This window comes from Lonchura striata, chromosome 11 (assembly GCF_046129695.1).
Source record: "Lonchura striata isolate bLonStr1 chromosome 11, bLonStr1.mat, whole genome shotgun sequence".
Lineage (NCBI taxonomy): Eukaryota > Metazoa > Chordata > Aves > Passeriformes > Estrildidae > Lonchura > Lonchura striata.
In genome coordinates this window covers 22,722,047-22,749,589 of record NC_134613.1, presented here as the reverse complement: position 1 = coordinate 22,749,589, position 27,543 = coordinate 22,722,047, and the positions used below count along the sequence as shown (strand labels likewise).

The following is a 27,543-nucleotide window of genomic DNA, read 5'->3' as shown; positions in this document are numbered from 1 at the left end:
ACTGGGTGTGTGGGGTTGACCGGCCGGCGCGGCAGAAGCGGCTGTGAAGGAGCGGAGGGACATGGACGTAGTGACGGGCGGGTGAGGCGTCCTTCCTTTTCCGGTCGGGGCGCGGCGCGGGCGGGCGGCCGCAGGAGCAGCTCCGCCGCCATGGTGAGGGGAGCGCCGGGCCCGGCCCGGGGCGGCGGGGCAGCGGCGGGGAGCGCCGCGGGCAGCAGGGCAGGCCCGGGGGAGCCGGGCCCAGCGGGCAGGACCGAGCCGCGGGCAGCTCGGGGGCCGCGCTGGCGGCGTGGGGCGCGCGGCCGCCATTTTGGGCCCGTCAGTGCTCGGCGGCCGCGTGGAGCCCGTGAGAGACCGAGCGGGGCCGGGCCGGGCAGGCCGCGGGGGGGAACTCGGCGTGGTGCGCCCGAAGTTCTTTCCATGGGCATGGGAAGGGATGGGATAGGTCCCCATCGCCATCTGGCAGCGCTTTATAGTTTTTCCATGTATTTATCTAAAGCGAAGCAGGCCCATCTTGAGTGGGAAAAACGGATTATATATATCTCTTTTCTAACCTATTTTTGTTGCAGAACAGGTTTTAAGAGGCCTTGGTCTAGAATCAGGTTGCAGGTGAAGAACTTTTGCCAGTACAGCTCAAATTGTGCTCTGATGTTTTCATCCCAATCAAGTTTGTTGCTTGTGTTGGGGTCTCTGGGTTAACATCAGGGCCAGAGCCTTGCTCGTGACCAGTGTCACCTGCAGAGATGGCCCTTCCATTGCTGTTAGCTACTTAGTTTGGAGTGCTGGAGTATTTTAATACTTCTAAAATTAACTGCAGACAGGGCAAGCAAAATGCTTTGCTTGTACTGTTACCATCAGATTAATCAGCAACCGAAACATATAATGCTAAAAAATTGTTTTTAAAGGGTGCTGTTCATCCTCTGGCTAGTTTTGGGCACCCTTTCAGCCTTATGACAGGCAGCTGGTGCTTGAGAGCACTTAATTTTCCAGTGCACAAATTTTAGAGCACCAGAGGTTGTTCACTGTCCTCTGACTGTTTGATGAGCTGGTACAACATTTCCTAATGAAATTACAAGTATTTGGTTAAGACAGGTGGGTTTTTTTAATAGTGGCTGGGAAGTAGTTTTTGAAGGGGTTTGTTACAGAGCCCAGAGGCTGAGTTGTACAAATACCTTGGAAATGCAGGTGTAGTTTGCTGGAGTGAGCTGTGGAGCAGAAATGCAGGTGTAGTTTTCTGCAGGTGAGCTGAGGATCATAACTTCAAGTACAACATTGCTGTGATGACGTAATTTGCGTCTTATCCAGTGCTCAGCGACAGTTGCCTGCTGTCATCATGCTGGCACTGCTGAGCTGACGACTCCTTGGTTCTGAGCAATACTCAGAGTTAAACACTGAACGATTCACACACTCACTTCACTTGTACTTAAGGGTTTGTGCTTCCCCAGGCTTGCGCTCGGCCGCTGATCTCCGTGTACTCCGAGAAGGGGGAGGCGTCGGGCAAGAACGTGACGCTGCCCGCGGTGTTCAAGGCGCCCATCCGGCCCGACGTGGTGAACTTCGTGCACACCAACCTGCGCAAGAACAACCGGCAGCCCTACGCCGTCAGCGAGCTCGCAGGTGTGCCGTGGTTACTGCTCAGCACCGCCATTTGCTGCTGCTCAGGGTCTGCACTGCTTCAGCCTGAGCTTTGTGTTAGGGGGTGGTGAGCTCTCTGCGCAGAGTAGGGAGGCAAAACAATTCCTTCTCCAGCTGGGGGCCAAGGACAGTGATCCAAATTGCAGGCCCAAGAGCACAATGTGGGCTGAAGAGAGAAAAACAAGAAGGGGCTTCATAACATAAAGGTTTAATTGGATAGAGCAGAACTTGCCAAAGTGAGAGACCCCATGACCAGTCGTGCATTTGTGACCATTTTGGTTGATGTCAGGTGTAGCCCTGGCTGGGCTCTTGTGCTGCCCAAGGTGCATCCATTGAGGCCTTTTAATAAATCCCTGCTTTATTCTGTAACTGTCTAGGTCAGCCTTCACAAGGCATCAGGGCTGCACTTCAGGGGGGGTTCACATGGAAATAAAGATGGAGTTTGGAAAAGTGCTTATCCATGGGGTTCTGTGTAGAACGCAAGGCCAGTTGTTAATAGTGTGGTTTGAAATGCAGCAGTTAATTTATTATTCTGAGGAGCATCGAGGTGGTGTTTTGGGATACTCTGTGCTCTTGTTTGAAGTGCTTGTTCCTGGAAGTATCACAGTGCCAAGGTCCTCAAGTGGAATCATCATTCTTTGCAGTAAAAACATAAAATGGCTGAAAGTGTTACATGTGAAAATCCCTGCTCTACATTGACGGGTGAGACTTGCCTGAGGCAGTCACCAAGGAAAAAATCCTGCAAACAGGCATTTGGTAGATTTGCTTCTGTTTGTGCAGATAACGTCTGCTTCCCAAGAAGTCTGTGCTGGGAACATGCCATTTTAACCTTATTTCTAGGTTTCACACAAACACTTTAACTTGCTAGATATAGCAATGCCAAGTCAGACCTCCAGATTGAGGATCAAGCTTAAAATAAATGTCTTAAAGATCTTAGGTCAGAATCAGGTACATTAATAGACTAGGATTAAGTTTTCTTGATCGTATTTGTTATGCTGAAATGATGAGGTTCCACTTCATTGGTCCGTGTTTCTGAAACACATGATTGTGTGGAAGTTCTGATCAGTGCCCTGAGTTCAGCATCCCTGTGGCAGTGATGTCACTCTGAATGACCATCGTATCTCTCTCTGTTGCAGGTCACCAGACCAGTGCCGAGTCATGGGGCACTGGGAGAGCCGTTGCTCGAATCCCGCGTGTCCGCGGTGGTGGCACTCACCGCTCTGGCCAGGGTGCCTTTGGCAATGTATCCTTCCATGGCTGTGCTGGCTTTGGGGGCACTGAACTCAGCCAGCAGAAACACTTTTAATTATCTAAGTATGAGATGGAATATTTCTCTTGAGGTAATGGCTGCAGCTCAGACTTGATGTGATTCCCACTCTCGAACCACATAATCCATTCTGTCTTGCCGTGATGTCGTAATTTGCGCCTTACCCTGTGCCCAGGGACAGTTGCCTGCTGTCAGAGTCCTGGCACAGGTGGTTGACGACCCATTAATGCTGAGCAAGCAATAAAGAAGTCCCTTTGGGATAAGAAAGCTCCAAAAAGTCGTTCTTAACTGCAGCTCCCAGATGTGTCGTGGCGGCCGCATGTTCGCCCCGACCAAGACCTGGCGGCGCTGGCACCGCAGAGTGAACATCATGCAGAAGCGTTACGCCATCTGCTCTGCTCTGGCTGCCTCTGCCCTGCCAGCTCTGGTCATGTCTAAAGGTGAGAATTCTGCTCCTGGAATTGTTTGTCTCAGCCAGCATTGGGTACTTTGTGGTGGCTGAAATGGAGTCTGCAGTGCGGTTTGATTTCTGTTCATGGAGGCAAAGATTTACTCAACACTCTGGTACACAAAGTCCTGTGTGGGACCTGTAAGACCACTGGAACTTCACTGCTCTGGTTACTGTGCCTGACTTCATTTCATGAATTTCTACCATGAATTTAATGTATCATGCATCATTTCTGAATATACAAAACAGTAACTTTGAGGAATGGGTCCAGCCAAGGTTAGTAAGCAACACTGAGTGTCTTGTGAAATCCTGTCTAGGCCACCGCATCGAGGAGATTCCAGAACTTCCTCTGGTTGTTGAGGACAAGGTTGAGGGCTACAAGAAAACCAAGGAAGCTGTTCTTCTCCTGAAGAAGCTTAAAGCTTGGAATGACATCAAAAAGGTGAGCTGGAAGGTGTGATATGAAGGGCAGAACACAGGTGATTCTGCTGTGCAGTTACTAGAGTAGGAATTCCAAACAGTTCTGTATTTTGACTCTGGAGAGTGATGAACTTTTCACCGGTCCGTGTTGCTGATCCGCAGTGACGATGGTGAAGTTCTGACTGAAGCAGTGCAGTGGGTCTGGCTGGAAGGCTGTGGGCTTTTTTGGGATGCTCAGTTCCTGCTTTTCCTAGGTTTACGCCTCCCAGCGCATGCGGGCCGGGAAGGGCAAGATGAGGAATCGCCGCCGCATCCAGCGCAGGGGACCCTGCATCATCTACAACGAGGACAACGGCATCATCAGAGCTTTCCGGAATATCCCAGGTAGTTAACCTGGGACACGCTCACTCTGCTGCTGGGAGACTGCCTGCGATGATGAGATTCCACTTCATTGGTCCGTGTTTCTGAAACACATGATTGTGTGGAAGTTCTGATGGGCTGCAGTAGTTGATCTTTGTAAAAGCCTGTTGGGGTGATTGTGACAAATGTTGCAGCTGTTCCCAACCCTGAAATTGTTTGGGGCAGTTAAAAATGAGGCTGGTAAGTTTGCTGCTGGAAAAAGGCTTATTATTGTTAACTTAAAATGCAGTAGATGTTCGTGCAGAGGTGTGTGTAGCTCTACAGTGTCAAAGCTAAAACCCCCAAATCTCTTTCTTCATTTTGTCTACTGCTGAGCCTCACTTAAATTACAAACTGAAGGGATTGCTTTGCCTGGTTTCCTTCAGGAATCACTCTGCTGAACGTGAACAAGCTGAACCTGCTGCGCCTCGCTCCCGGCGGCCATGTGGGGCGTTTCTGCATCTGGACAGAGAGCGCCTTCCGCAAGCTGGATGATCTGTACGGCACCTGGCGCAAGGCTGCCACGCTCAAGAGCGACTACAAGTGAGTGCAGCCAGGGGATTCCCCCTTTTCCCAGGAAAAAGGATGCTGGGGCTTGCTCCTAAATGCCTGGTCATGGTAAATTAGCCATGGTTTTATCACCAACTCATACTGAATGTTGGTTTTGCAGCCTGCCAATGCACAAGATGACCAATACGGATATTGGAAGAATCATGAGAAGCCAGGAAATCCAGAAGGCCCTGCGTGCTCCAAAGTAAGTGATTTTATGTAATGAACAGAGACTTTGCGGGGAGCTTTGAAATGGGTTCCAGGCTGGGATTTCCTAATTTCTGGGTATAAACACAAGGAATTGCAGTTGTCCAGATTACAGGGAGAATTTATCAGAAGTGGCATTGCAAAATATGCTGATGATACAACATGGCTGTGCCTTTCAGGAAGAAGATTCAGCGCAGAGTCCTGAAGAAGAACCCGCTGAAGAACCTGAGAATCATGATCAAGTTGAACCCGTACGCCAAAACCATGCGGCGCAACACCATCCTGCGGCACGCACGAAATGTGAGTGGGGCTGCTGGGGCTGGGACTCGGGGTTCAGGTCGATCATCTGGTCATGTCTCTGATCATCTCTCTCTCTGTTCTAGCACAAGCTCAAGGAAGAGAAGAAAGCCAAGGCCCAGGCCAAGCTGGCAGCCCAGGCCCCAGCTGCACCCAAGGCAGAGCCTCCTGCCAAGAAGGCCAAGACAGCCAAGGCTGCCAAGCCCGCAGCAAAGGCCAAGGCCGAGGCGTAACCGCGGCCGAGCTGCCCCGGGCTCCCCGCGGGGGCCGTGCCCGGGGTCTGTCCCTAATAAACGCTGTTGGAACAGAAAGCCGTGTGGCGTGTGCGTGTCCGAGCAGGCGTTCGGAGGGAAGCGTGCGGGCGAGCAGGGGGAGGAGCCGGGTGCGGTGAGCGGCGGCGGTGACGGAGTGACGGAGTGACGTTCCGGGGCGGTCCGTGACGTGCCGGGGCGGGCCGGGCGCTGCCCGGCGGGGACGATGTTGAGCCGGCTGCAGGAGCTGCGCCGGGAGGAGGAGACGCTGCTGCGGGTCAAGGCGGCGCTGCACGACCAGCTCCGCCGGCTGCGGGTGCGCGGGGACAGCGCGGGGCGCGGGGCGGGAGCGGGGCCGGCCCTTAGCCCGGCCCAGCGCGGCCGCGCTCCGCCACGGGCCGGGCCCTGCGGCCGTCGCTGGGGAGAGGGAGCAGGGAGGAGCTGCGGGGTGCTGGGGAAGGGGGATCCATCTGCGGAGCTCTGAGAGGTAAGTGTAACTGTGCGGGGTGCATCTCAGAGTAAATGTAATGGTGAGTAGGGGGCATCTGTATTAAAGTAGCTGTAATTGCGAGTGTATGTGTACATTAAGAGATAAATGTAAGTGTGAGGGTATGTAGACTGGATCTCTAGGAGGTAAATGTGAGTGTGATGCATGTAGGATACACTAAGAGATGTGAGTGTGCATAGGACACATCTCTGAGAGGTAGATGTGCATGTATGCAGGAGACGTGAAGAGATAAATGTAATTGTGAGTAGGAGACACCTCTAAGAGATAAATGTGAGGATACATGAAGAGAAATGTGAGTATGAGTAGGATACACCTCTGAGAGGTAAATGTGAGTGTATGCAGGATACATGAAGAGATAAATGTAATTGTGAGTAGGAGACACCTCTAAGAGATAAATGTGAGGATACATGAAACGTGAGTGAGTAGGATACACCTCTAGGAGGTAAATGTGAGTGCATGGTTTGCTGATGGATGGAGAAGGCACAATTTGAGGTAGTGGGACTGAAGACTACTTGGGACTACTCATGCATATGATAATAAAGGCACTTAGAACAGAACCGCAGATTTAACAGAGCTTTGAGAGGTGAAAAGCCCCAGTGGTGAACGGGAAGCGTGGGGCAGGGCCGGGCAGGCCGGCAGTGCCGTGTGCTCAGTGCGGTCCCCGCAGGTGGAGGAGCTGGCGCTGCAGTCCATGATCAGGGCCGGCGAGGAGAACGTCCCGGTGCCCCTGCCAGCGCTGGCCGAGGACACTCAGCAGGTAAGGGGGGCCCTGGGCTCGGAGGGGGCCCCACGGCTGGCTGGCAGCACCAGCAGGGCTGGGTTGTGCAGCTCCTCCCAGCACCTCATTGATGCTTCTCATCACTGCACAGCTCGGCTGTAAAATGTGTTTTGCTGCTGGTCTGTTTAGAGGGTTTCACCTTTCCCATCCCCAGAAGCAGCACGGTGTTTCCAGGGGGACTGGGAGGTACCTGTGTGGTGTAGCATCAGTTCACCATGTGTTAAATATTTTGTGTAATGCTTGTGACCCTGGGGTGGAGGCTCAGGTGCTGCAGCTTTTCACTCAATACCTGGCCAGCCTGACCCAGGTGAAGCTTTTCCATGGAGACCAGAGCCTTGTTGCTGTGATGGGCTCTCAGTCAGCAGTTCTAGCTCTGGGACCTTTAATTACCAGTGATTGCACAGCTCTGACAGTGATTTGAGAAATGTTTGGTGTTTGTGCTAGGATTGGTAATCAGCCCTTTTCTCTGACAGACTCTTGGGCAGATGGACAATGAGGCTGTCATCAATCAAACTGAGTTACACCTCAGTCTTCAGGATGATAAACAGCAGGAGGAGGAGGAGGAGGAAGAGGAATCTGATTCTTGAGAAAAAAAAATCAGAGATGGTTTTTACTACAGACTCAGGAATTTCTTCTTCATTCATCTGAAACTCACCAAGTGATTTCCATTTTGTGCTGTGTGTGGGTATGAACTATTTGGCATACCAGAGTCGAGGGCAGTGACACTCAACACGTGAACTTCACAGGCTGGGCACATCTTGACTCAGATGTTGAAAGAATGAAAATCTGCTGCACAAATATGTAGCATAATCCATTCCACATTTCAAACCTAATGTAGCTCTTACAACATCTTTGTATGTGGAAGGGAGAAGTAATTGAACAACCAGACCAATTAACACGTGCACTAAAAGCAATAACTTGTCTGTTCTCACTTCCTGATGTGAGAAACAAATCCAGGTCCTGGAGGCTGCTGCCGCCCCAGTGATTACATTCTAACCTCATTTGCCTAAACTGGCAATTTAAGATGAGAAAAGATGTGTCCAGAGCTGTCCCCAGCTGCTGTGTTCTCAGTTCCACGGAAAGCTGGGGTTACTCCCAGAGTCCTCCCAGTGTCAGCCCAATTCTGAGCCCAGCAGGGAGGTCTCTGTCCCCCTGGTGCTCTTCAGTTCTGTCAGTCTGTCCCAGAGAAGGACTTTCTACTTCTGCTCCTTCAGAGCAGCACCCAAGGAGCCTTTTATTTGTCCACGAATTGTCAACTAAGAAATGATCCGTGGTGCTTGTACTAAGCTAATACTCTTAAATTGCTGTTATTTTCTTTTCCCCTCATTGTAACCTCATAATAAATCAAGGCAAGTTCACCTCTTTCATGTGATTTTTAAGGAGGAGCATGAGGAGTGTAAGCATTTAGTTATAAATGGAAAGTGATGTCAAATCTCCACAATTCTTGCATTTGGAAAAGTGTTTGGAATCCTGGGGCTGGTCAGAACTGACATTCAGCCTCCAGTGAATTCCTGTTTAATGAGTATTAATTTGGCTCTCGTTTGGTTTGTACCAATGGAAACTGTTGAGGTGTAAATGTGACTTCATCCTGTACTAAAGACTATTTCAGTTTTGGATGTCTTCATGAAGGAATTCAGAACAGGAGTGCAGGGATTGTTTAACAAAGCTTTCCCAAGCCTGACAGGTAAACAAAACCTCAAAAGTCTGAGCCAGAAATGCAATGGTCAGATAAACCCTTGCAGTGATGTGTGTGAAGAGCTGGTTTGGGAGGAGCTCAGGAGCCATCCTGGCCTTTCTTGGCACATTTCAACTCCAAAGGGTAATTTTGACTTTTGAAAAATGTTATTTGTGCCCAGCATGGTCCAGAGTAGTTTTCATGGATAGAATTCCTGCTGCTTTTGTGAACGAGTGCTTTTGGATTTGAACAGCCCAGTTCTAGTGCATGTTGCAATAAAGTTCTTTTCCTGCTGTCCTTACAATTGTGCTTCCAGTGCCAAATTATTGCTGTCTGGGGGGACAACCCAAAGTGGGAGTTAAACCTCCCAAACATTGTTGTGTATTTCTTTCAGCAAACAGTAAAAGGCTCTGTTTGCTGGGTGTAGGTAAAGCTGAGGACAGAGTTCCATTTACACCCTCCCAGCTGTCACTTCAGGTCTCATCCCAGCCAGGACAGGCTGGAGGAAGGCCTGGATTGCCACTGAGTCATCTCCTGCCTCTGCTAGCCCAGGCCGTGCCAGCCCTTTGATATCCAATCCTTTGGCCATGTGGAAGTTCATGTCCTACTGATGGGGATTCCTTCTGGGGAAGAATTTCAGGCATTTCCTCATCCAAAGCATCCTTTCAAAGAGATGAAATTTATAGTGCAGTGACCAGATTAAAAGCCTTGGTCAAGTTTTAAAAAAAGCTTCAGGAAGTTACTTGATAATATATTTATTAAGAGAACCCATTGCTAAACATCTGAGAGAATAAAACAATAAAGGATTTTCATACACTTTTAGACACTAAACACAGTTGTCATGACTCTTTAGGTTAAAAGAAAGCAAAGTGCTTGGATCATTGTCTTGATTCCATAGGACACTTCCAAGAACTAACTTTTAAAAATCAATTAGAAAGACATACATCACTAAATCCAAGGATGATGATATGTTCGAAAAATAAATATAGAAATATGGACAAGTCTACAATTAGAATATTGCCCTGTGCATTTTGAGAAATGCAGAGCTCTTGCCTTCTTCACCTGCAAAGAGAGAGATCTCTAGACAACAGCAAAATTGGAGCCTAACTTTTGGGAACAGCTGGGCAGCAGCAAAGCATGCTCACAGACAGGCTCGGAGCATCCCGATCCCGAGCCCGGGGAGCTCAGGGAAAGCATGATTGAAGTACCAACGATTTACAAAGAGGCTTGATAAAGTTCAAACAAGCCAGGGGCCAACCCCCCCTGCCCCAGTGATATTTTCATTAAGAAAGAATATCCATAATCACCTAAAATCAGCAAGCACTGGAACTTACACAGCTTACATTTGGTCAGTGAACGACGGAACCCGGTACGATACCAATTAGTTTAGGACGAGATTTAAAACCGTTTTGGCACATGCTATCAAGACATTCTTCCTTAAGAGGTGAAATACATGTTTGAACAGGTACAAGCTGAGGAAAGAGGACCAGGAGAGCGTGGTTGTCACCAGAGGTACAGTCCAGGAGCTGCCCCCGGGCTCAGACGCCGGCGGCGTGCGTGGGGGTGCTGGGCTGGTTAAGGCCGATGGTGGAGCAGAGCCACCCCGCAAAATCCACCTCCTCCGCCTCGGATCTCTTGATGAAAGCATGGATCTGGGCACAGGAGAACAGGGTCAGTGTGGCAGCTCTCAGTCTGCTCAGGGGCACCCAGAAATCCACTTGGAGCAATGGAGCTGTGAAACTTTACAAAGCAGGTGGAGAAACTTCCACAGAAATGCAGAACAGCCGGCACGAGGCAAAGTATCCCAGAGGAATCCTGCCACAGTGCCTGCTGCACCACAGAAATGAGGAGGATGTGACTCAGCCACTCAAGGTAATACTCTGGAAAATGTCTGCCTGGGCACTAAAAAGCTTTTTTGTAATAAAAAGAGTCTCTTTTTGCATTTTGCACCATTATTGTGCAGCAGGGTCAGGGCAGTCCTGGCATTACACTTAAAACCATAAAAAGATGCACTGAGACTGATATGGTTATTTCACACCGAGAAAAATGCAGGATTTGTGTTGAGTTCTAGAGATTTTGCCAGACAAAGCCAGTAAAAAAGTGACAAATCTTGTGTTTCACAAGATTAAAAATGTATTTAATTAGTCCATATGGTATGTGGAGCTTTGTTCTTTTGTCCTCCTAAAAGTATTAATACTTCATTATTAACAAATAAACTCAAGAGAGAATTCTTTTTTAAATTAAGTCACCCATTGTGATTATTAAATGGCAGACTCCACAACCCACCAGACTTTTGGTCTCCTTGACAGTCCCTGTTGTAGGAGGGTGTGAAACCTGCAGCCCCTTGATCTCTAGCTCAGAAAAGCTGTTCCTCCTCAAGCTGAGCTCCTCATGGAGCTCACCAGCCACCCTCGAGGCCACTGCTCTGGGCCAGCTCAGGAATCCAACCTGCCTGGGAAAGGGCTCTTAGATCAAATGAAAAACCTTCACTTACCATCAGCTGCTTCAAGTCGGCTCTCTCAGCAGGATTCTTAATTAAACTGGCAAAACACAAAGTGGTGCACAAGTTACACTCCACTATCTTTTAAAATGAGGCTCGAGGTGTGTCCCATAGGTTGGACTGCTCTGCTCTGGCACCACTCAGTAAAAGCACCAGGTGCCTCTCAGACAGAGGTGGGAACCTGCAATTCCCATTCCCTTCTGCAGGCTCCACAGCTCCAGGAAAGAAATCCTGAGTTGTCTGAGACTGGTGAGTGTCTAAATCAAGCTGGGGAGATAAATCCCATTTCAACTAAAACAACTTTATCCCTCACATGTCTCTGCCCCAGGTCTCTTCAAGCTCAGTATCAAGTAGGGTTTTTGCATGACTGTCCTTCCTTTTGGAAGCTGTAAATAGAGATATTTTATAAATAAACAAACTTTTGCTCTGCAATGAGCTGCCTCCCTTAGCACTGGTTCAGTGCTGGCACCACTGAGGTGCAGCTGGGAAGGTGAAGAGATGGGGGAATGGCTGCTGGGATAAAGGTGTTGGCTCATGGGCCAGGAAAAACATCTGAATCCTGCAGGATTCTGCACCCCATGGCACAGCCACTGCAGGATGAGGTGCCTGAGCCCTGCAGAAGCTGTCTGAGCTGGGCTCACTCCCTAAGGACTGCTCTGAGCTGCACAGCAGCAGAACTCCAGGGCTGAAGAGGAGATCTCCCTGAGCCTCGGGGATCCTCTGCATGCACATGTTGCCCGTGAGATGAATTTTAGGCAATCAACACCCAAAGAGGGTCGATTATGCTGATTGCAATCCTTACATTTGCCCTGGCCTGGAGCAGGGATTGCCAAGTGCCTGACAGATAAAGCTGAGCCCAGCATGTCCCTCTGCCACTCAGCCACAGAGAAAATCCAGAGAAATTTACTCACCATTTGTTAACAAAATCTTGAAATTCAGAACCAAAGACACCGTTGGGTAGTTTTGGAGGTGGCTGTAAATAAATAAATACATTTTTAAAATCAGCAATCATTCACCATAACATTACAGCAAAGCTGTACAACCCTGGCTGATTTGGGTTATTACTCCCAGCTGCAAGACTTCAGGTGTTTCAGAACTAAACCAGACTTTCCCTGGCATGGGGTGGGTTTGGTTGGGTTTGGTTGGTTGGTTGTTCTGTTTTCTCCACACACACACCTGGATGGAGTGAGCACAGCCTCAGCTCTCATTAAAGAAGGCACAGAGCACTAATTAGCACCCTGTCATTCTTCACACTGCTGAGGGAAGATGCCCTGCACATCATTAGTTCCATAATCCTTTTGATGTGTGTTTTCTTTCCCTGGGATTGAGTTTGTTCAGGCTCTGAATTCAGATAGAATTCTGACAAATAAAGAAGGGGGACTGCATAAACCTGCATGTTATTGTCTCATCCTCCAGGACTTGGCCACAGGATCAGGGTTAAGTTTCCATCTTTACACTGAGTTATTTTTATGCACAGGGCAGAGACTGGTGCACAGCCTGTGTTGGAGGGAGCAGCTCCTGCTGGAGAAGTCTGTGCTAAATCAGAGGTGGCACAAGATAATCCTGCCAAACTCTGAACTACTGCAGCTTTTCAGCCCAAACTGAGCCCCTCAGGGATGCTGCAAGAGCAGGACCACAGCAGCTGAAGTAATTCAATGCTATCTCCATTCCCAGAGTTAGTGCTGGCAGATTGGGCTGTTACATAATATGCAAAGTAGATTTGTAATCTGAGAGAATTGTGCAAGCAGATGAGTTACAGAAGCAATTTATCAATTTATCAGTGGCACAGGCAATGCAGGGACCCAGACACCAACTGTGCCTTTCAAATGGGTGAGCTGGACAGTTTTCAATAATTCATCCAGCTGGAACAATTGTTATCCAGCTACTCCAAGTGACAGCTAACATGAGCATGCTTTTCTCTTTTTAGAACACAAGCAGGGGAGTCACACAAGTTTCAGTGTACTTGTGAAAATACTGGAAACAACCCATTCTAAAATATGAATCTCTAACTAGCTTTGGAGTTTAGCTATTAGAAAGAGAATTGTGACTCAGTCATAAAGCTAAGCCAGACTAAGCAGCACCAACCCCAAATTCCAGGATGATTTTGAAATTTACAGTAGTGAAGTGCAGATTTTTAAGTTTATAAATTACCTCATTGACGATGTAATCCAGAAGTTCAAAGATTGCCATTGGAGGTCTGCTGTCTGATCCATAGGCTGGGAAGAAATGGGAGAGAAATTGGAGAAATTGGGATCAGTGTCACTCTCCCTCCATGGCTTTAGGGGTGGCTTTAGCAAGGCCAAGCCTGACACTTCTGGCACCCAGCAGATTACAGGAAAAAGATGCAACAGCAAAATGCTTTCATGCAAAGAGACATTTCCAGGTCTGACCCAAATCATTCACTTCACTGGGGATATCCTGCTGCCCTTGGATCAGCATCTTGGAGAAAACCAGGGCACCAGACTGGGATCTCAGAGTGGAGTTTTTGGCTTTTTATCAGTCCCATAATCTGAAGGTTGTGAGTTTGATCCTCACACAGGGCACCACTTTGTGGAGTTTTTGGGCTTTTTTATTGTTAAGGTTGGGATTAAATGTGTGAGATGGTATTTCTTGTTCAGACTCAGATGTTTATTGGTTCTTTTTTTCACAAATTGTAAGTTTTACAGCGCTTTAAAAAACTAAAAATGGAGCTGTATCTTTCGTTCTACAAGACTTTTAAAAAGCCTTTTAAAAAGAGAGCTTTTAAACTGTCTAATTAATAAATGACACTTAAATTATTTTTACTTTTAACCTAATAACTAATTACTTGTGGCTTGCAACGTGGACTTTTTTATCCAATTACACAAAACCACCCAAACCCATGGAGAAGAAGGTGAAGAAGTAGTAGTAGTAGCTTCTTCCCTAAAACTTCTATCTTGTTATATATATATATATATATATATATATATATATATATATATAATATTGTTTTATATATATCTTTTCTATCTTGTTTTATATATATATATCTTTTGGATCTTGTTTATATATATATATATATATCTTTTCTATCTTGTTTTATATATAGATCTTTTGTATCTTTTTTTTTTATATATATGTATATTTTATATCTTATTTTATATATATATACTACTATATTTTAAAACCTTAAATTCCATGTTTTTAACTAAGTGATACTACACACTTCCAGTCAAACTCCACACACAAAATCCCAGTTCTACCATTCAAATTTGGAAGTTTTCTCTACAGCCTCAGGTCAAATGCAGTGTTCTCAGGGGGTCAGTGCCTGTCAGCACAGAAAGTCTGGAATTGTCAGTAAACAGGATTCCAACACCTCAACACTGGGGCTGCTCACAGGAACCACCAACAAAAGGGTCTCTGGTGCTCTGCTCCCACAGAGCTCCTCCCAGTGAAGCTGAGCCAGGTGCCCAATGCAACCCCGATTTTTTCGAAGTTTCTGTGCAGCCCAGGAGCAGATGAAAAGCAGCTTGAGGCTGGCAGGGCAGGGAAGTGGAAATGCCTCCGAGGGTGGTAACTCACAGCTCATGGGCCGGCCGGGCGCTCGTTGCCTGGGCGAGGTCTCTGTCACTGGAGAATCTCCCTCCACGGGGCAGCCAAACATCAGCTCCAGCTCCTTGGAGTCGGGAGGGGGAATGGGGTACCTGCCGATGGCCATCTCCACCAGGGACAGCCCCATGCTCCAGATGTCTGACTGCACCGAGTAGTGAGTGCCCTGCAGCCTCTCGGGCTGCAAAACACAGGGGAGGGGAGGAGAGGCAGCTTTGTGACAAGGAATTATTAAAAAAAATCACATTCTGCAATAACCTGGATCAATTAAAGCGTGAAACCCCAACTTATTAGTGCAGCAGGTTCAAATGAGTGACTTTTTGGTATCTTCCTGGAAATCTGTTCTCTGGATTTCCTGAAGTTGCCCAAACATTCCAGCACTGTAAACAACTGTGAGACTCTTCAGAAATTATTCTCTTATGTGCTGTTTTATTTCTTTAGCACACTTTTAATGAACCTATTACACAAGGCCCTGGAGACAAGATCAGACTCAGCCAAAAATCTATTTTGTATTGTCTTTAGGAGATTCACACTCTCTAAAGATATTTAGGCATGGGATTTTTTTGGTCAGTTGAATCATGATCAGAAGTGTATCCGACTATTCCAGTCCCACTGCTTAACAGATCCTCAGTTTTGAGCAGTGTATCCAGCTCCTGCTTCTGCCAAAACCAGCAGATGAGTGCTGCACCAACTCCTTTTGCTTAATTTGCACACCTGCTTTGTCAGTCTATGTTCAGTGCTGAATATGGTTCCTGAAATTATTAATACATTGATCTACTTTACCCTTAAATCCATTTTTACTAAGAGTTCTCAGAGAAAATGTTCACTTTTCTGTACTTTTTTTAAAATCAAGCTTATATTTTACCAAAATGGTGCAGATTCTTCTCTGATTACATGCACATTGTGGAAAAATACATATGCAATTTGAAACTCCCTCTCAGAGAATGTGAGAATGCAGTAAAGCCTCTTCCTTCTGCCATAAGGGGGTGATAGTTTTGTTTAATTAGTTTTGTAGCATTTACTGAGATTTTTGAGTTTTCTCCAGTGTCCAACCTCAGTCAGTTCCAAAGCCATCTGGACAAACTACACAACTGCTGGACAGCAACAGTAATGCCCAAATCCCAAGATTTTCATAAAATGCAAGTGTAAAAGAAGGTGGGTGGATGAGAAAGAGCAGGAAACAGAGAGAGCACTTGTTATATAAATATAATTAAAATCTAGAAATCTGTTCTAGTTAAACAGTGTTGTTTTTACACACCTCCATGTGGTAAAAATGGATGTTTGCATATAATAATTCTGTATTGTAGTGTGCAAAGGGAGCTACTGCAGGAGAAGATCCCTCAGACACCACCAGGACAAAATCCCCTTCTGGCTTGGTCTGTGATGCCAGAGAGCAAAGTAAAACTCCCCAATTAAAACCCTCAGCCTGTAAAAACAACAAACTGAAGAAAACTGAAGGCAGACAGCACTTGGCTCTCATCCCTGCTCCTGGAAGAGCCAGGGCAAGGCAGGAGCACGGATGAGCTGAGCTGTGGATTTGGTTTTGCTCATTAGCAGCAGCCCCCAGACTGAGAACTTCAACCCCAGCCTGGTTTCAGGTGTGTCACCAAGGAGAAATGACACAAAGACAATGCAGGGCTCCTGCTGAACAGAGGCAGCATTAAAGCTTTTCCCTGTAAATCTAAGCCCACACAGTTTTAATCCTTCAGCCAGAGCTGGGAACAAGAGCACCAGCTCATTGTGTGCTGCACAAAGTGTGTGAGAATAAAAGAGCTGCTACTGCCATTAGCTGGGGCTTGCACATCACACAGAAAGAAGTTCCAAGGTGTTCCTCACCCCCAGGGACACAGAACACCCTGGAACAGCCCCAGATTAACTCCCTGCCCACTGCCAGGATTGCTCCTGTGGCTGCACTTTGCCTGCAGAGCGAGCCCAGCAAATGCTGGAGTGGGAAGAGAACCACACTTCCCAAGGAAAGCAAACTACAAACACTTGGTTTTTCTGGAGACAACCTGTGCAACCCCCAAAGGCAACAACTGACTGGGCTCTGCAGTGTAGACACAGCCCCAGCTCTTCCGGAGTGTTAGAAATATTCCAAGTTTTTGGCTTTTCCTACAACAGCTCTTCCCCCCCCCACACACAATCTGATACGACACCAGAATATTCCTGGAATGCAGGAAGAGCTGAACCAAGAACAGCAACAGTTGGTTCTTGTTTGATCACCAGAACTGGGGCAGCTCAAGCCTAACAAACTCAGAGCTGTGTAATCTGGACTGAAATCTGTACTTACAGACATGTAGGAGCGTGTGCCAACAAAGGAGTTTGCCATGGAATCTATCAGCTGCCCACTGACACCAAAGTCACAAAGCTTGATTTCACCTCTAGAGTTTACCAAAATGTTGGATGGTTTCACATCTGGGAAAAAAAAAAAAAAAAAAAAGAATTAATTTTTTTGAGATAAAATAGGCAATCTGACAATGCAAGGTGAGAATTCTCATGTGCCTCCCTTTGCTTCCCTTCTGTGACACAATTCTGGCCCTTCTCTGGAATAATCAGGGATTTGGGTCCCTTCCAGGTTCACCTCACAGACTGTCTATTTAAGCACAGATAAATAAAAAGAAATATTTGCAATTACACATGCAATAAAGGTTGTCAGCTTTTTGATCCCACCCTATTTGATTTCACCCTTTTTCCTGACTTTTAAATATTAGGTTTGGGCATCCACATCCTCCTTGCAGATAAATGGTCTCCTTTGAGATAAATAAGTGTACAAGAGTGTAACTCCTGCTGAATCATGAGACTTTGCCTAGAAATGATCAATAAAGAGGCCCTACATATTTATTTTACAAAGGTTAATGAATTACAGCAGCCACACTATCATTCCTTCATATCTACATAGGCATAAACCATCCTATGGCCAAACACTCCCTGGAGTGGGTTCTTGCTTTCTGGGTTTGGGTTTGTTGGAGTTTTTTGGGGTGGTGGTCTTGGGTTTGATTGTTGGTTTAGATTTGGAGTTTGTTGGGTTTTTCCTTTGTTTTTTAAAGCTCTGAAAAAATAATTTTCCTATTATTGAAAATGTGTATTTAAAATAATTGGAGGTAGTTTTTTTTTCCTGTGACAGAGCCCCCTCATGATTTTGAATTCATCACTTTTCCTAAATGGAAATTTAATAAGGGTCACTGGTAGCTTAGCAACTAATAACAGCTCTTTGTGAATGCAAAGGTACAGGGAACAAGTGTTTCGTGTTTCTTTTATAGCTGTAAGGAGGTTTTTCACTGTATCTCACTGCTTAGCTGGTCATTACCAACCCATTATCAAAATAAGCAACCAACAGCCCACACTGGCAGAGAAATGCTGCAGAAAAAGGGGAACTGGAAAATTGTTTTGAAGAAAGAGAATCATGATTTCACTTCAGAGCAGACTGAGAAGTCTATAGGCTGTCACGTTTTCATTTGCTTTTCACTTTTAAGCACAGATCTATTCCAGGAGCTGCCCTTTGGCTGGGATGTCCCTGGGAGGAGGACACTGACATGACAAAGGTCTCCATGCAGGAGGTTTGTGCCTCACTGAGCAAGATCCGTGGGGAGGGGGAAATAAAACAATTCCAGCTGTTCCCCACCCCAGCTCCTTTTGAGGAGTAACACCAGGTTTGGATAATAATCTACTTGGGGAAATTGTGGCTCCATTTTCTTGTCCCTGCCATCCCTTTCCAGGCAACTGAAACTGTCCGGGCACAGTTTCCTGGTCTGATTTGTGGATGGAAAATCCAGGCAGGTATTTTGTGTGTGCTGCTTTCAGTTCCCCACTGCTGGGACAGGATCTGCTGGGCACACAGCTGCACCTCCTGCAAGCTCTGCCTGCCCTGGGCAAGCTCTGCCTGCTGAGACCTCACCACAGGGACCCTTCACTGTGGAAAGGATGGATCCAGGCTGGGAGCTCCACCTACGAGTCTGAAACTCCAGCAGGAGCTAAAAAACAACCAAAGCCAGAGCCCAAGCAGCTGGAGCAGGGAAGCAACCAGCAGACATTGGAGATTCCCAGCTGCACAGGAATCTGCACCCAAAGCTCTGTGCAAAAGCAAGGTGGAAAAAAGTGTTTGCAAAACACACTGGAAGCACAGCAGAGCCGGAACAAATCACCGACACCCAGGTTTGTGCTGCTCACCAATGCACAGCTACAAACTCAAAACAAAGATGTATATCCTCACTCCTATCTCTAGAGTTCATTGATACTTCATAATTAAATGGCAAAGAAAAAAATCATTACCACTCCACTGTCAGTGCCAGACAGAATTCTCTCTATGAGCATTCTGAAGTCTCATAATCCCCCTGGTCTCTTGAAGGTTTCCCTTTTCCCTCCCAGTGTTTTTGCAGGTGGCAATGCCACACTGCAGCTCTCAGACCAGCACAGCTCCATCTCCTCTCTGGATTTCTGCACAAAGCTTCTCCTCCCTGGAGTATTTTCATTTTCCACACAAGGCACCCCACGTGATCAGTGTGATGTTTGGAAGGCTTACATTTCCACCCCTCTAAATGTAGCACCTATTCTATTTTCACTCCAGAGCCTCTGAGCATTTGAGCAGTTTCTCTGGAAACCAGAGATTTGTATTGCCAGAGGAACAGGAATGCCAAGGCATCCTGCAAAATGTATGCTGGAACTTGCAAGGAACAGACAAAAGGAACACTAAATGTGTTATGCAAGCACTTCAGCTTTAAAGAAAGTGGAAAGTATTTTATATACCACCCCAGACAAGCCAGGAAGAGAATTCTAGAGAAGTCCTTTGCCAGGGGGATGGGTTTATGGCCCTGCAAAGGGAGCTGGTAACACAGAGAAGTTTCCAGAATGCCTGATGACCTCTGTGAGAGGTTCCTTCCTCTGCTCTGCCCCACAGGTTCATTCTGAAAGGGGGCCTGGATGTTGTCATAACACCTTCAGCCAGAATTCACTCTGCACCAGTCACAGAGCAGACATGTGAGCAGACACAGGCCAGAAATGTGTCTTGCAGCACATTTTTGGGATCTTCCAATCAGTTCCCATCTCCCCAGGCAGGATCTCACAAGATCTGGAAGTGCAGCCCTGGAACAGAGCAGTGACACTTCCCTGCTGCCTCCAGCTGGGGTTCAAAACCTTGCAAAGCAGCTTCTCTGCAAGGAGAGACTTTCCAGAGAGGATTAAACTCCAGACAGCACCACAGATACCTTTATTTAACAGAACAGAAGATATTATTAAAATATCCAGCACAGTCATGTCCTCACCCTTTCCTTTTCTGTGCCTGCCTTGGATCCCACCAGTTGAACTTCCAGAGGTTTTGTGATTTCATTCCTGTCTGCTCAGAGAGGGCCAGAACACAAAGCTCCCCATGAGCAAACCCTCTAGAAAAGAACTGCTTTCTCCTCTATAAAAACAGAATTTTCCTCTATAAAAGGACTGTATTTTCCATTCCTGCTCTAATAAGCCCCAAAAACTTCTTCCCTGAGCTGTCTGGAATGACAAGTGAACACTTTTCCTCTGTTAGTCCAGGACACAGCTGTGCATGGAAGCAGTTTAGGTTAAATATTCCAAACTTGCTGATATTGCCACACAAGTAATAAAACATAGCAGCAGAATAAATTCCTTCTTGCAAATGAGTTCTCACAAGCCTGGCTGTCTTTAGATTTAAGAACAGATTTTTCTGGCCCTTTGTTGCTATGTTCTCATGTTTAACAGGGATGTCTCTTCATTTTTAAGTCACCCACTCTCCCCACAGCACAACTCCAATAAATCCTGCTGAAAACAAGCCCACCAAGTGCACACATTCTCCCCAGGGATGGATGAGTGAGAACAAACAGCCCATGTGAGATGCTGTTCTCACCTTGTCAGTGCAGGAGATGAAGCAAAGCACAGAATCTCCAATTATTAGAGCTGTGTATAAAATAATGCTGACACAGTTACAAGAAAAGTGCTTTCACCAGCACTGTTTATCTCAGCTGGGATTCAAGGGAGAGGCAGTTTGGAAAAACTGCCAGAAGCAGCTTCACCTGCACCCCAGCCTTCACAAGGGGAGTGCAAATAATGCACAAGGTCTGTGGCACAGACAGACCCACGGACAGCACCGAGGACAGAAGCTGCAAGTTTGGCTCTGGCCGTGCAGAGATGGGAGAACCACTCACTGCTCTGACTGATTCTCCTTTTAGCTGCCAGCACTGGCCATGATCAACTCCCAAAATGTCATTTTGGCTCCCTCTTTATCAGACATCACAGATGTGAGGTGATCACAGAGCAGCTTCTGCAAGGAGCGCACAAGGTCACGGATTCCTGCTGCTGTCAGAGCACACAGGAGGGAAACTGAGCTGGAAAACAAAAACCACCATGTGGACATGGAGCTTTACACTGCAGGGCACACTCCAGCCAGTAAAATTGGAAGCAATGCAGAAAAGGAATTTTTGATTTGCTGGTCCTTGAACCTGCAGTGTAACCTCTGACGTAGCAAACACCGTGAGGTTAAGCTGCACTTAAACAAGATCAGGAGGGCTTCACTTTATCAGATTTACAGATGGTAAAACTGAAAATAAATAAATAAAAACTGCTTTCTCAGCTGATCGAGATCAACCTAAAAAAAACCCCAAGCAACCAATGTAGTAACAACCCACTGCTGTGGCTGACTTGAGGACAAGATGCAGCAGTAACTCTTCCAGGATGCCCTAAAATAAGGAGATCTCTTTCCCTGGAGTCCTTCTGCTCTGAACAGAGACAAATAACTTTGAAACTGTCACCAGAAATGTTTAGAGTCTCCCTCCAACCTCCTTGCTCCACAAGAGAGCTATATTTGTTTAAAAAAACCCCACAAACCAGGAATGTGTGATAAACACAACTTCATGTGTAAGGTGATTCTACAACAGCTTGTGCAAGCTGGGATTGCTGATTCCTCTTTTTGGTCTGGGCAGTAAATTCAGACATGCAATAATGTCTGCTGCAGATATTTTATAATCTGAATATTCTCCTGTGGTCCAAAGCTGCCCAGCAGCTGCTGTGGGCTGCATACAGGGCAGCAGCACTGCTCCAGCTCCACCTTCACAGCACAGCCACAGCAGCAAAAATGGATTTATTACTGTACCAAGGGTCATTCTTCTTTAATAGAACATGCAACAGATTAATGGAGGAGCTGGATTTTAAGAAGGGCAACTAAAAGCAGAAAATAATTTCATACATTTGTTCTAAAGTAACTAAAGAGTCAGGAGAAGCAACACTCCCATTTTACACAGCTTCACTATGGTTTTTTAATTGTTTTAAAGTATGAAAAGAATGCAGTTCTGCATGACAGCTCTCAATAAGCAGCATGTGAATGTAAGATACACAGGAAAAAAGTTACTTTCTTTTAAAAGTTTTTGTAGCAATGACTATTGGAAATTTAGCTCAGAGGTTTTAATTGCATTCAGTATCAAACACAGACAAGTTCTGTGTGCACATAAAATGTAAGAACAGCAGCTCAAGCATGGATTATAAACCCAGACAAGCTGGGTCTGAAGACACCTGATAGTCATGGTAAGAGATCTGGATTTGAAACAAAAAGTTTGCCTTATACTGCCCAAGAAAAACCCTTTGAACCAAAGTCATATGGAACCATAAAGAACCAAGCATAGAAAAGAAGAGATATTTTAATGTGAATAAAAATTATACTCAAGGAAAGTTAAAATACAAACTTTTATCTCACCTCTGTGCATTATTTTATGCTTTTCTCTCAGATATGTGAGTCCTTTTATTACCTAGAGACAAATGAGAAATAAATTCATTTAGGAACCAGAAGAGAGAGTTGAATGCTTTGTCTGTACAAGAATTCCAAGTGCATGCAGCTTAACAGAAATCCCAAAATGTAATCACTGCCAATTAATACTGAGTTTTAATTTTTCCCTCCAGCTCGGACTAGAAAAATGAAAAATTAGCCAACCCCTTCCTGGGAGTTCTGTGTACAGAGAGTTTTGTATACATTCTTGCTGCAGAACGGAGAGGAACAGGTAATACTGAAAAATAAGGAAGTGTTAATTCAGCTCTCATCCAGAAGCATCAACTGATCCAAAAGCAGCAGCTCCAAGCACACACCCCAGAATGTGTTACTCATTCCAGTGCCCACAGCTACCACGTACAAAAAGAAACTGAAAAATGAAAACACACACTGAAAAATCTGGGGATATTCCCTTCTCCCTCATCCCCCTGGATGTGGCAGTGCCCAGCCAAGCCCCAGAGGTGCCATCCCCATCCCCACTCACCGCAATGCTAACTTTGCCCAGGATCTGCTCTGGAATCCTCCCAGCCTTTTTCAGCACTTGATCCAAGGAGCCACCATCCTAATCAGAAATATTTGAATAGTCAAACTTGAATCAAATTTTTCTAAAATATTTTAAGCAGGGCTGTAATCTAAAGCCTCAACTTGTTAAAAACAAACAAACAAACAAACAAAAAAAAACCAATAACAACAAAATAAAACAGACAAAAAAACCAAGTTGCTCTTCATGTTTGCTTTAACACTGCTGTGGTGCAAATCTGAAATAAATAAATCACTCCTCAGGAGGAATCAGTCGGGTTTGTGTTTATTTTAAACAAACATTTGGCCACTAACAACATCCACTCAAATAAACACTGCACACAATGCTCTTCCAGAGCAGCACTTCCATGGTTTGGATCTCCTTAAGGAAGCACTGTCCCCAAACAGTGACAAGCAAGCAGGAAGCATTTCCCAGGTTTCTGTAATTTTCAGCCCAATGCATTTTGCTCTTGTCACAGCCATCCACGATAATCCTTCTCCTCCAAAGACAGAAAGAAGAGATTTTATTGCTCCTGATTATGGGGATGAAAACTCATCATACTGAGAGAGACAGAGTTTTCTTCTTGAAAATCCCAGAATGATGGGGCTGGAAGAGACCTGGGGCAGGGACACCTCCCACTGCCCCAGGCTGCTCCAAGCCCTGCCCAGCCTGGCCTTGGGCACTGCCAGGGATCCAGGGGCAGCCCCAGCTGCCAGTGGCACCCCAGGATGATGAGAGAACCCAGATCCCTGTCCCAGAGCAGATCCTGCCCAGGAGGAGCTGCCTCTGTCAGCTCTGCAGGTCCAGGGTGACTCTTCCAAGGATGCTTTGGCACAGAAAGAAGCAAAATAGGGAGAAAATGTTTTGAAGGTTCCCTGGGAAGCCATGGCCTTGTTTATTAGATTAAATAAACTGCCTGCATGCACACACACCCCCAGCAAAGGCAAATATATCCCACTGTTGCTAAGAGCTTTTCAAAAGGAAAACTGGGAAAAATGTTGTTTATTTTTAGCAACTGATTCAACAATAGACTTGTGCATAAGGTCTGGATTCCCTGTAGCAGAGAATATACAACCAAAGAAGAAATGGAAAAGTTATTTTTCCAATTTAAAACCATATCCTGTTGTCTGGATCAGCACTGGATAACTCCCAATACTTGCCATAAAGATCCAACTGGAGTCATTAATTGCCTTCTGCCTTAACCTCCCCTTTGGAAATTTTCATCAACATTTACACATGGTGAAAGCAAAGAAACTGGAACACAAAGGTTTATTATTTGAGGACTAACATCTACAACTCTTATGAGAAGGGAAGAATATAAATACTTATCTGATCACGTATTTTTGTAAAAAACACACCCACATAGTCCACACTTGATTAAAAATACATCAGCAGAAAAAAAAAAAAAATCTCCAGAAATCTCTTGTTAAACCAGTCTGAATTTCTGGACAGCTGTCTCTGCTGAGACACTGGTGTATTAACCATAATTTTATTACAGAAAAAACCCTTTTTTCCCCTTCCCTGAGGAGCAGCTCTGGTCCCAGACAAGGCTGAACACAATTCAGCTGCCTCGTCTTGGCTGCAGCCTTCAGTGTCTTGCAGGAGCTGCCTCCAAGCCTTTTGCCTGTTAAATACCTGCTGCTGAGCAAAGTTAGGCATTGATCTTGAATTTAGGTACCTAAAAATATCAAACACTCAAGTTCCATTCCCGTTCCACCTCCAACTTTTTGTTCGTAATCCTACTTAGGTTTTGTAACCCACTGCTAAAAATAAGATTTCTGAGTGGTAACAACTGAAAAAAATAAAGACCACAGTGGAGATCTTCATCCAATCTTTTATCCAAAAGGAGACCAAAAACTTCTACCAGTGATCTGCATTAAGCCTAATGAAAAATTAAGACTGTAATAATAAGATAATAGTATAATAATATAAATTATGACTATAATAATCCACCTCTCTTTTGATTTAGTAACTTCTTGATCAGTTGTTCTATGTGTAAAATGTTGTATCCAGTCTGGCTTGGACCAGATTTAGCACTGAGCCACCAGATTTCCCCCTGCCTTCTCTTAAATTGAAAATGTTTGCTGTCAGACATAATATTCTCTGTCAGATATATTATTTCCTGCTTAGGAACCTACAAACCCTGACTGCTGCTGGTGATTTTCTCATTGACAAATAAATTGAGACTCTTTAGGCCTTTTATTTCTCCTCTGGAATGTGCTAACACACACAGGCTCCTTCAGCAACTGCAGCTGTGCACATCTGTGACATTTAACATATTCTCCAGCAATACCAGACAGTGTTTTTTTAACACCTACTTTCCTATTTTTCACTCTTTCTCTCAATTCTGAGAGCTTGACTGTCCCTTTCCCAGCAGGAATTTGTATTTTGGGGGTGCACATCTTCCCCTCAGCTCTCACATCCTGAGCGCTCGTTCCTAAGCAACCATCGATTCCTTCTCAAAATTCTGAGGGACCACAGAAGCATTAGAACAATCACATGCACTTTCCAGAAAAAATACAGCTTCTCTCCAAAGAAACAGCTCTTTTCAGGGGAAAAAATAAAGAGGTCTTTGGCTGTATTGTGTTTCATGTTGTTAAAAACCTCCACCAAGTGAGGCAACAAATCTGACTGTCCTTTAATTACAGAAAATTTACTTTTCATGTTTTGAGTCCATATGGCTGGAGAAAGGCAAACAGATGTTGAGAAGAATGTGTACTTTGTATTAAAATGAAACAGAGCAAAAAATATTTTTTTGGCATTAAAAAAGTTGTGTAAGATCCCTCTGGGCTTGTTCACTATTGTTCATGTTTGCATTTTCTGTAAAATTTAAAAAAGGGACAAAATTCATAAAAATAAGGAAAAAATGGAATATGCACAGCTGTATTATCGGTGATCTGGTCCATTGTGCAGAAAAAACAAAGCTGAACCCCAGTCAGAACAAGTGTTTAAGTAGCAGGACTGGGTAAATATTTTGAAATACAACAAAAGGATAAAAGAGAAGCAATTGGGAAGCTACATTTGTGCAGGGCAGACACTGGAGAAGGGGATAAAACATCTACCAATCCTAACCTTAGATTTGCAGAGTAAATCCAAACCACATCTTCAGTGGAGCAGAGAGCTTTGGCAACTGCAGTGCTGGTGGCACTGAGGGAATGTTCAGGGAATAATCCCAGGGGAAAACTCCCACGAAATAAATTTTCTGAGCACCCACCATGTGCTCCATGCTGATGGAGATTATGCCTTTTTTAGGTTTTAATTTTTATACTTTTCAGATTCTGAGCTGCTTTAGAGTGTGGGTCTGGGCTCCATATCAGGGGATGCTGAGCTCTCTGCACAGAGCAGAGACAAAACAATTCCTGCTCCAGCTGGGCACCAAGGACAATGATCCAAACCTCAGCCCAGGAGCACAAACACCGTGGGCTGGAGAGAGAAAAACAAGGATGGGACTGCCTGGGCTGAAGCTGGAATGGGACAATGAACTCCAAGGTGCCAATGGAGCAGAACTGATCCCAGGGAGAGCCCCCGGGAGCGCTCGTGCATTTTGGGACCGTTTTGGGATCATTTTGGGACCATTTTGGCTCCTCCTGGGGCAGCCCTGGCTGGGCTCTGGTGCTGCCCAAGGTGGACTAATGGAGGAGATCCTTTTAATAAATCCCTGCTTTATTTTGTAACTCTACATAGTCTCTGGTCTAGGTCAGTCTTCCCAAGGCGTCAGAGATCTCCCCAGCAGTGGATAACCCCTTCTTGCACTCACCATGTGCCCCATGCAGATCTCCCCAGCAGTGGATAACCCATTCCTGCACTCACCATGTGCTCCATGCAGATGGAGATCTCCCCATCACTGTAGAAGGCTCCATAGAAGCCCACGATGTAGGGGGAGTTGCACTCGTGCAGCACCTGCAGCTCCCGGATGATCTGGTTACGGATGGCTGGCTTGATCTCCAGGTGGATTAACTGCAAAAGAAGGCCACTAAATAAAATCAAATCCACTCTTCAGCATTGATTTGTGCCATTCAGAGAGGTTTTCAATACCTGAAAGGGCCTGAGATGCCCTGATCTCAGAGCTGACTCTGCTTAGAGCATCTCATGACCTCCAGAGGCCCTTTCCAATCCAAATTATTCTACAATTTAAGTGTAAAATAATCCATCCTTGATTTCCTAGTGTGTGGGAAATGGATTTGTAGAGAATTCTTAAAGCTTGACAGAAGGTTCACATAGTATGTATTTGTATGTAAACTTACATATATAATTTGTATGTAAAAGCTGATAGGTTAAGAAACACTTATAATGTATTGTAATTAAAAAATAGTTGGCTTCTGATCGTGATGGTGTGAATTATAACATCTGTACTGTCCCACCCTTCACATGAGACTGAAAATGAAATAAAAGTTTTTAAAACACCTCTCAGTTGCCCCATCTCTGGGTCAAGAAAGGGCAAAATCCAGTGGGCAAGGGAAAACACTACAACACAGCACCCAGGAAAGGCAGGAATTCCATCCTCCTTCCACAAAACATTTCTCCAGCAGAAACTTTTTGTTGCAGCACATTTCCTTAGGGAAATGTGTCAGAGATGCACTAGCTCAGAGGCAGCTGCTGAAAAGTACCTGTCCAGGTGTTTGCAAAGCATCAGAGGAAGGAATGAGCTGAAGCTCCCATTATAAACCCCCCCAGTACCTTCTCCCCACTAGACTGTTTATCCCATACAACACAAGTGTGTTCCCCATGTGAAAGGAAAGATTATGGAAAGAGAATTATGG

At 45.6% G+C, this 27,543-nt stretch overlaps 3 protein-coding genes and 4 non-coding genes across 7 annotated transcripts in view; 6 read left to right on the top strand and 1 right to left on the bottom strand.

The window, feature by feature from the left end:
- Positions 1-91: 91 nt before the first annotated feature.
- On the top strand, positions 92-5,533 carry RPL4 (ribosomal protein L4). Its single transcript, XM_021552624.3, has 10 exons — positions 92-153; positions 1,446-1,617; positions 2,772-2,878; positions 3,204-3,342; positions 3,668-3,792; positions 4,025-4,154; positions 4,556-4,712; positions 4,840-4,923; positions 5,105-5,225; positions 5,309-5,533. Exons 1-10 carry the CDS (start codon positions 151-153, stop codon positions 5,453-5,455), a joined length of 1,185 nt encoding a protein of 394 aa, XP_021408299.1. The 5' UTR covers positions 92-150; the 3' UTR covers positions 5,456-5,533.
- Positions 1,274-1,374, top strand: LOC116184029 (small nucleolar RNA SNORD16). The gene has a single exon (XR_004148751.2). It is a non-coding gene; the product is annotated as a small nucleolar RNA SNORD16 (small nucleolar RNA).
- LOC116184026 (small nucleolar RNA SNORD18) lies at positions 2,631-2,701 on the top strand. Its single transcript, XR_004148748.1, has one exon. It is a non-coding gene; the product is annotated as a small nucleolar RNA SNORD18 (small nucleolar RNA).
- LOC116184028 (small nucleolar RNA SNORD16) lies at positions 3,039-3,138 on the top strand. Its single transcript, XR_004148750.1, has one exon. It is a non-coding gene; the product is annotated as a small nucleolar RNA SNORD16 (small nucleolar RNA).
- Positions 4,198-4,268, top strand: LOC116184027 (small nucleolar RNA SNORD18). The gene has a single exon (XR_004148749.2). It is a non-coding gene; the product is annotated as a small nucleolar RNA SNORD18 (small nucleolar RNA).
- Positions 5,534-5,660: 127 nt separating the features above from the next.
- Positions 5,661-8,738, top strand: SNAPC5 (small nuclear RNA activating complex polypeptide 5). The gene is made up of 3 exons (XM_021552625.3): positions 5,661-5,789; positions 6,649-6,738; positions 7,233-8,738. The coding sequence occupies exons 1-3, from the start codon at positions 5,700-5,702 to the stop codon at positions 7,344-7,346; spliced, it is 294 nt and encodes a 97-aa protein (XP_021408300.2). The 5' UTR covers positions 5,661-5,699; the 3' UTR covers positions 7,347-8,738.
- Positions 8,739-9,173: 435 nt separating this feature from the next.
- MAP2K1 (mitogen-activated protein kinase kinase 1) overlaps positions 9,174-27,543 on the bottom strand; it is a 33,967-nt gene continuing 15,597 nt past the window's right edge. Inside the window, exons 3-11 of the mRNA XM_077785952.1 lie at positions 26,594-26,740; positions 22,748-22,825; positions 22,195-22,246; positions 16,792-16,916; positions 14,475-14,682; positions 13,086-13,150; positions 11,846-11,907; positions 10,929-10,974; positions 9,174-10,086 (exon numbers count right to left, since the gene is read on the bottom strand). Coding sequence (XP_077642078.1) covers positions 9,973-10,086; positions 10,929-10,974; positions 11,846-11,907; positions 13,086-13,150; positions 14,475-14,682; positions 16,792-16,916; positions 22,195-22,246; positions 22,748-22,825; positions 26,594-26,740 — 897 coding nt within the window. The 3' untranslated portion in view covers positions 9,174-9,972. The remainder of the gene's footprint in view (positions 10,087-10,928; positions 10,975-11,845; positions 11,908-13,085; positions 13,151-14,474; positions 14,683-16,791; positions 16,917-22,194; positions 22,247-22,747; positions 22,826-26,593; positions 26,741-27,543) is intronic.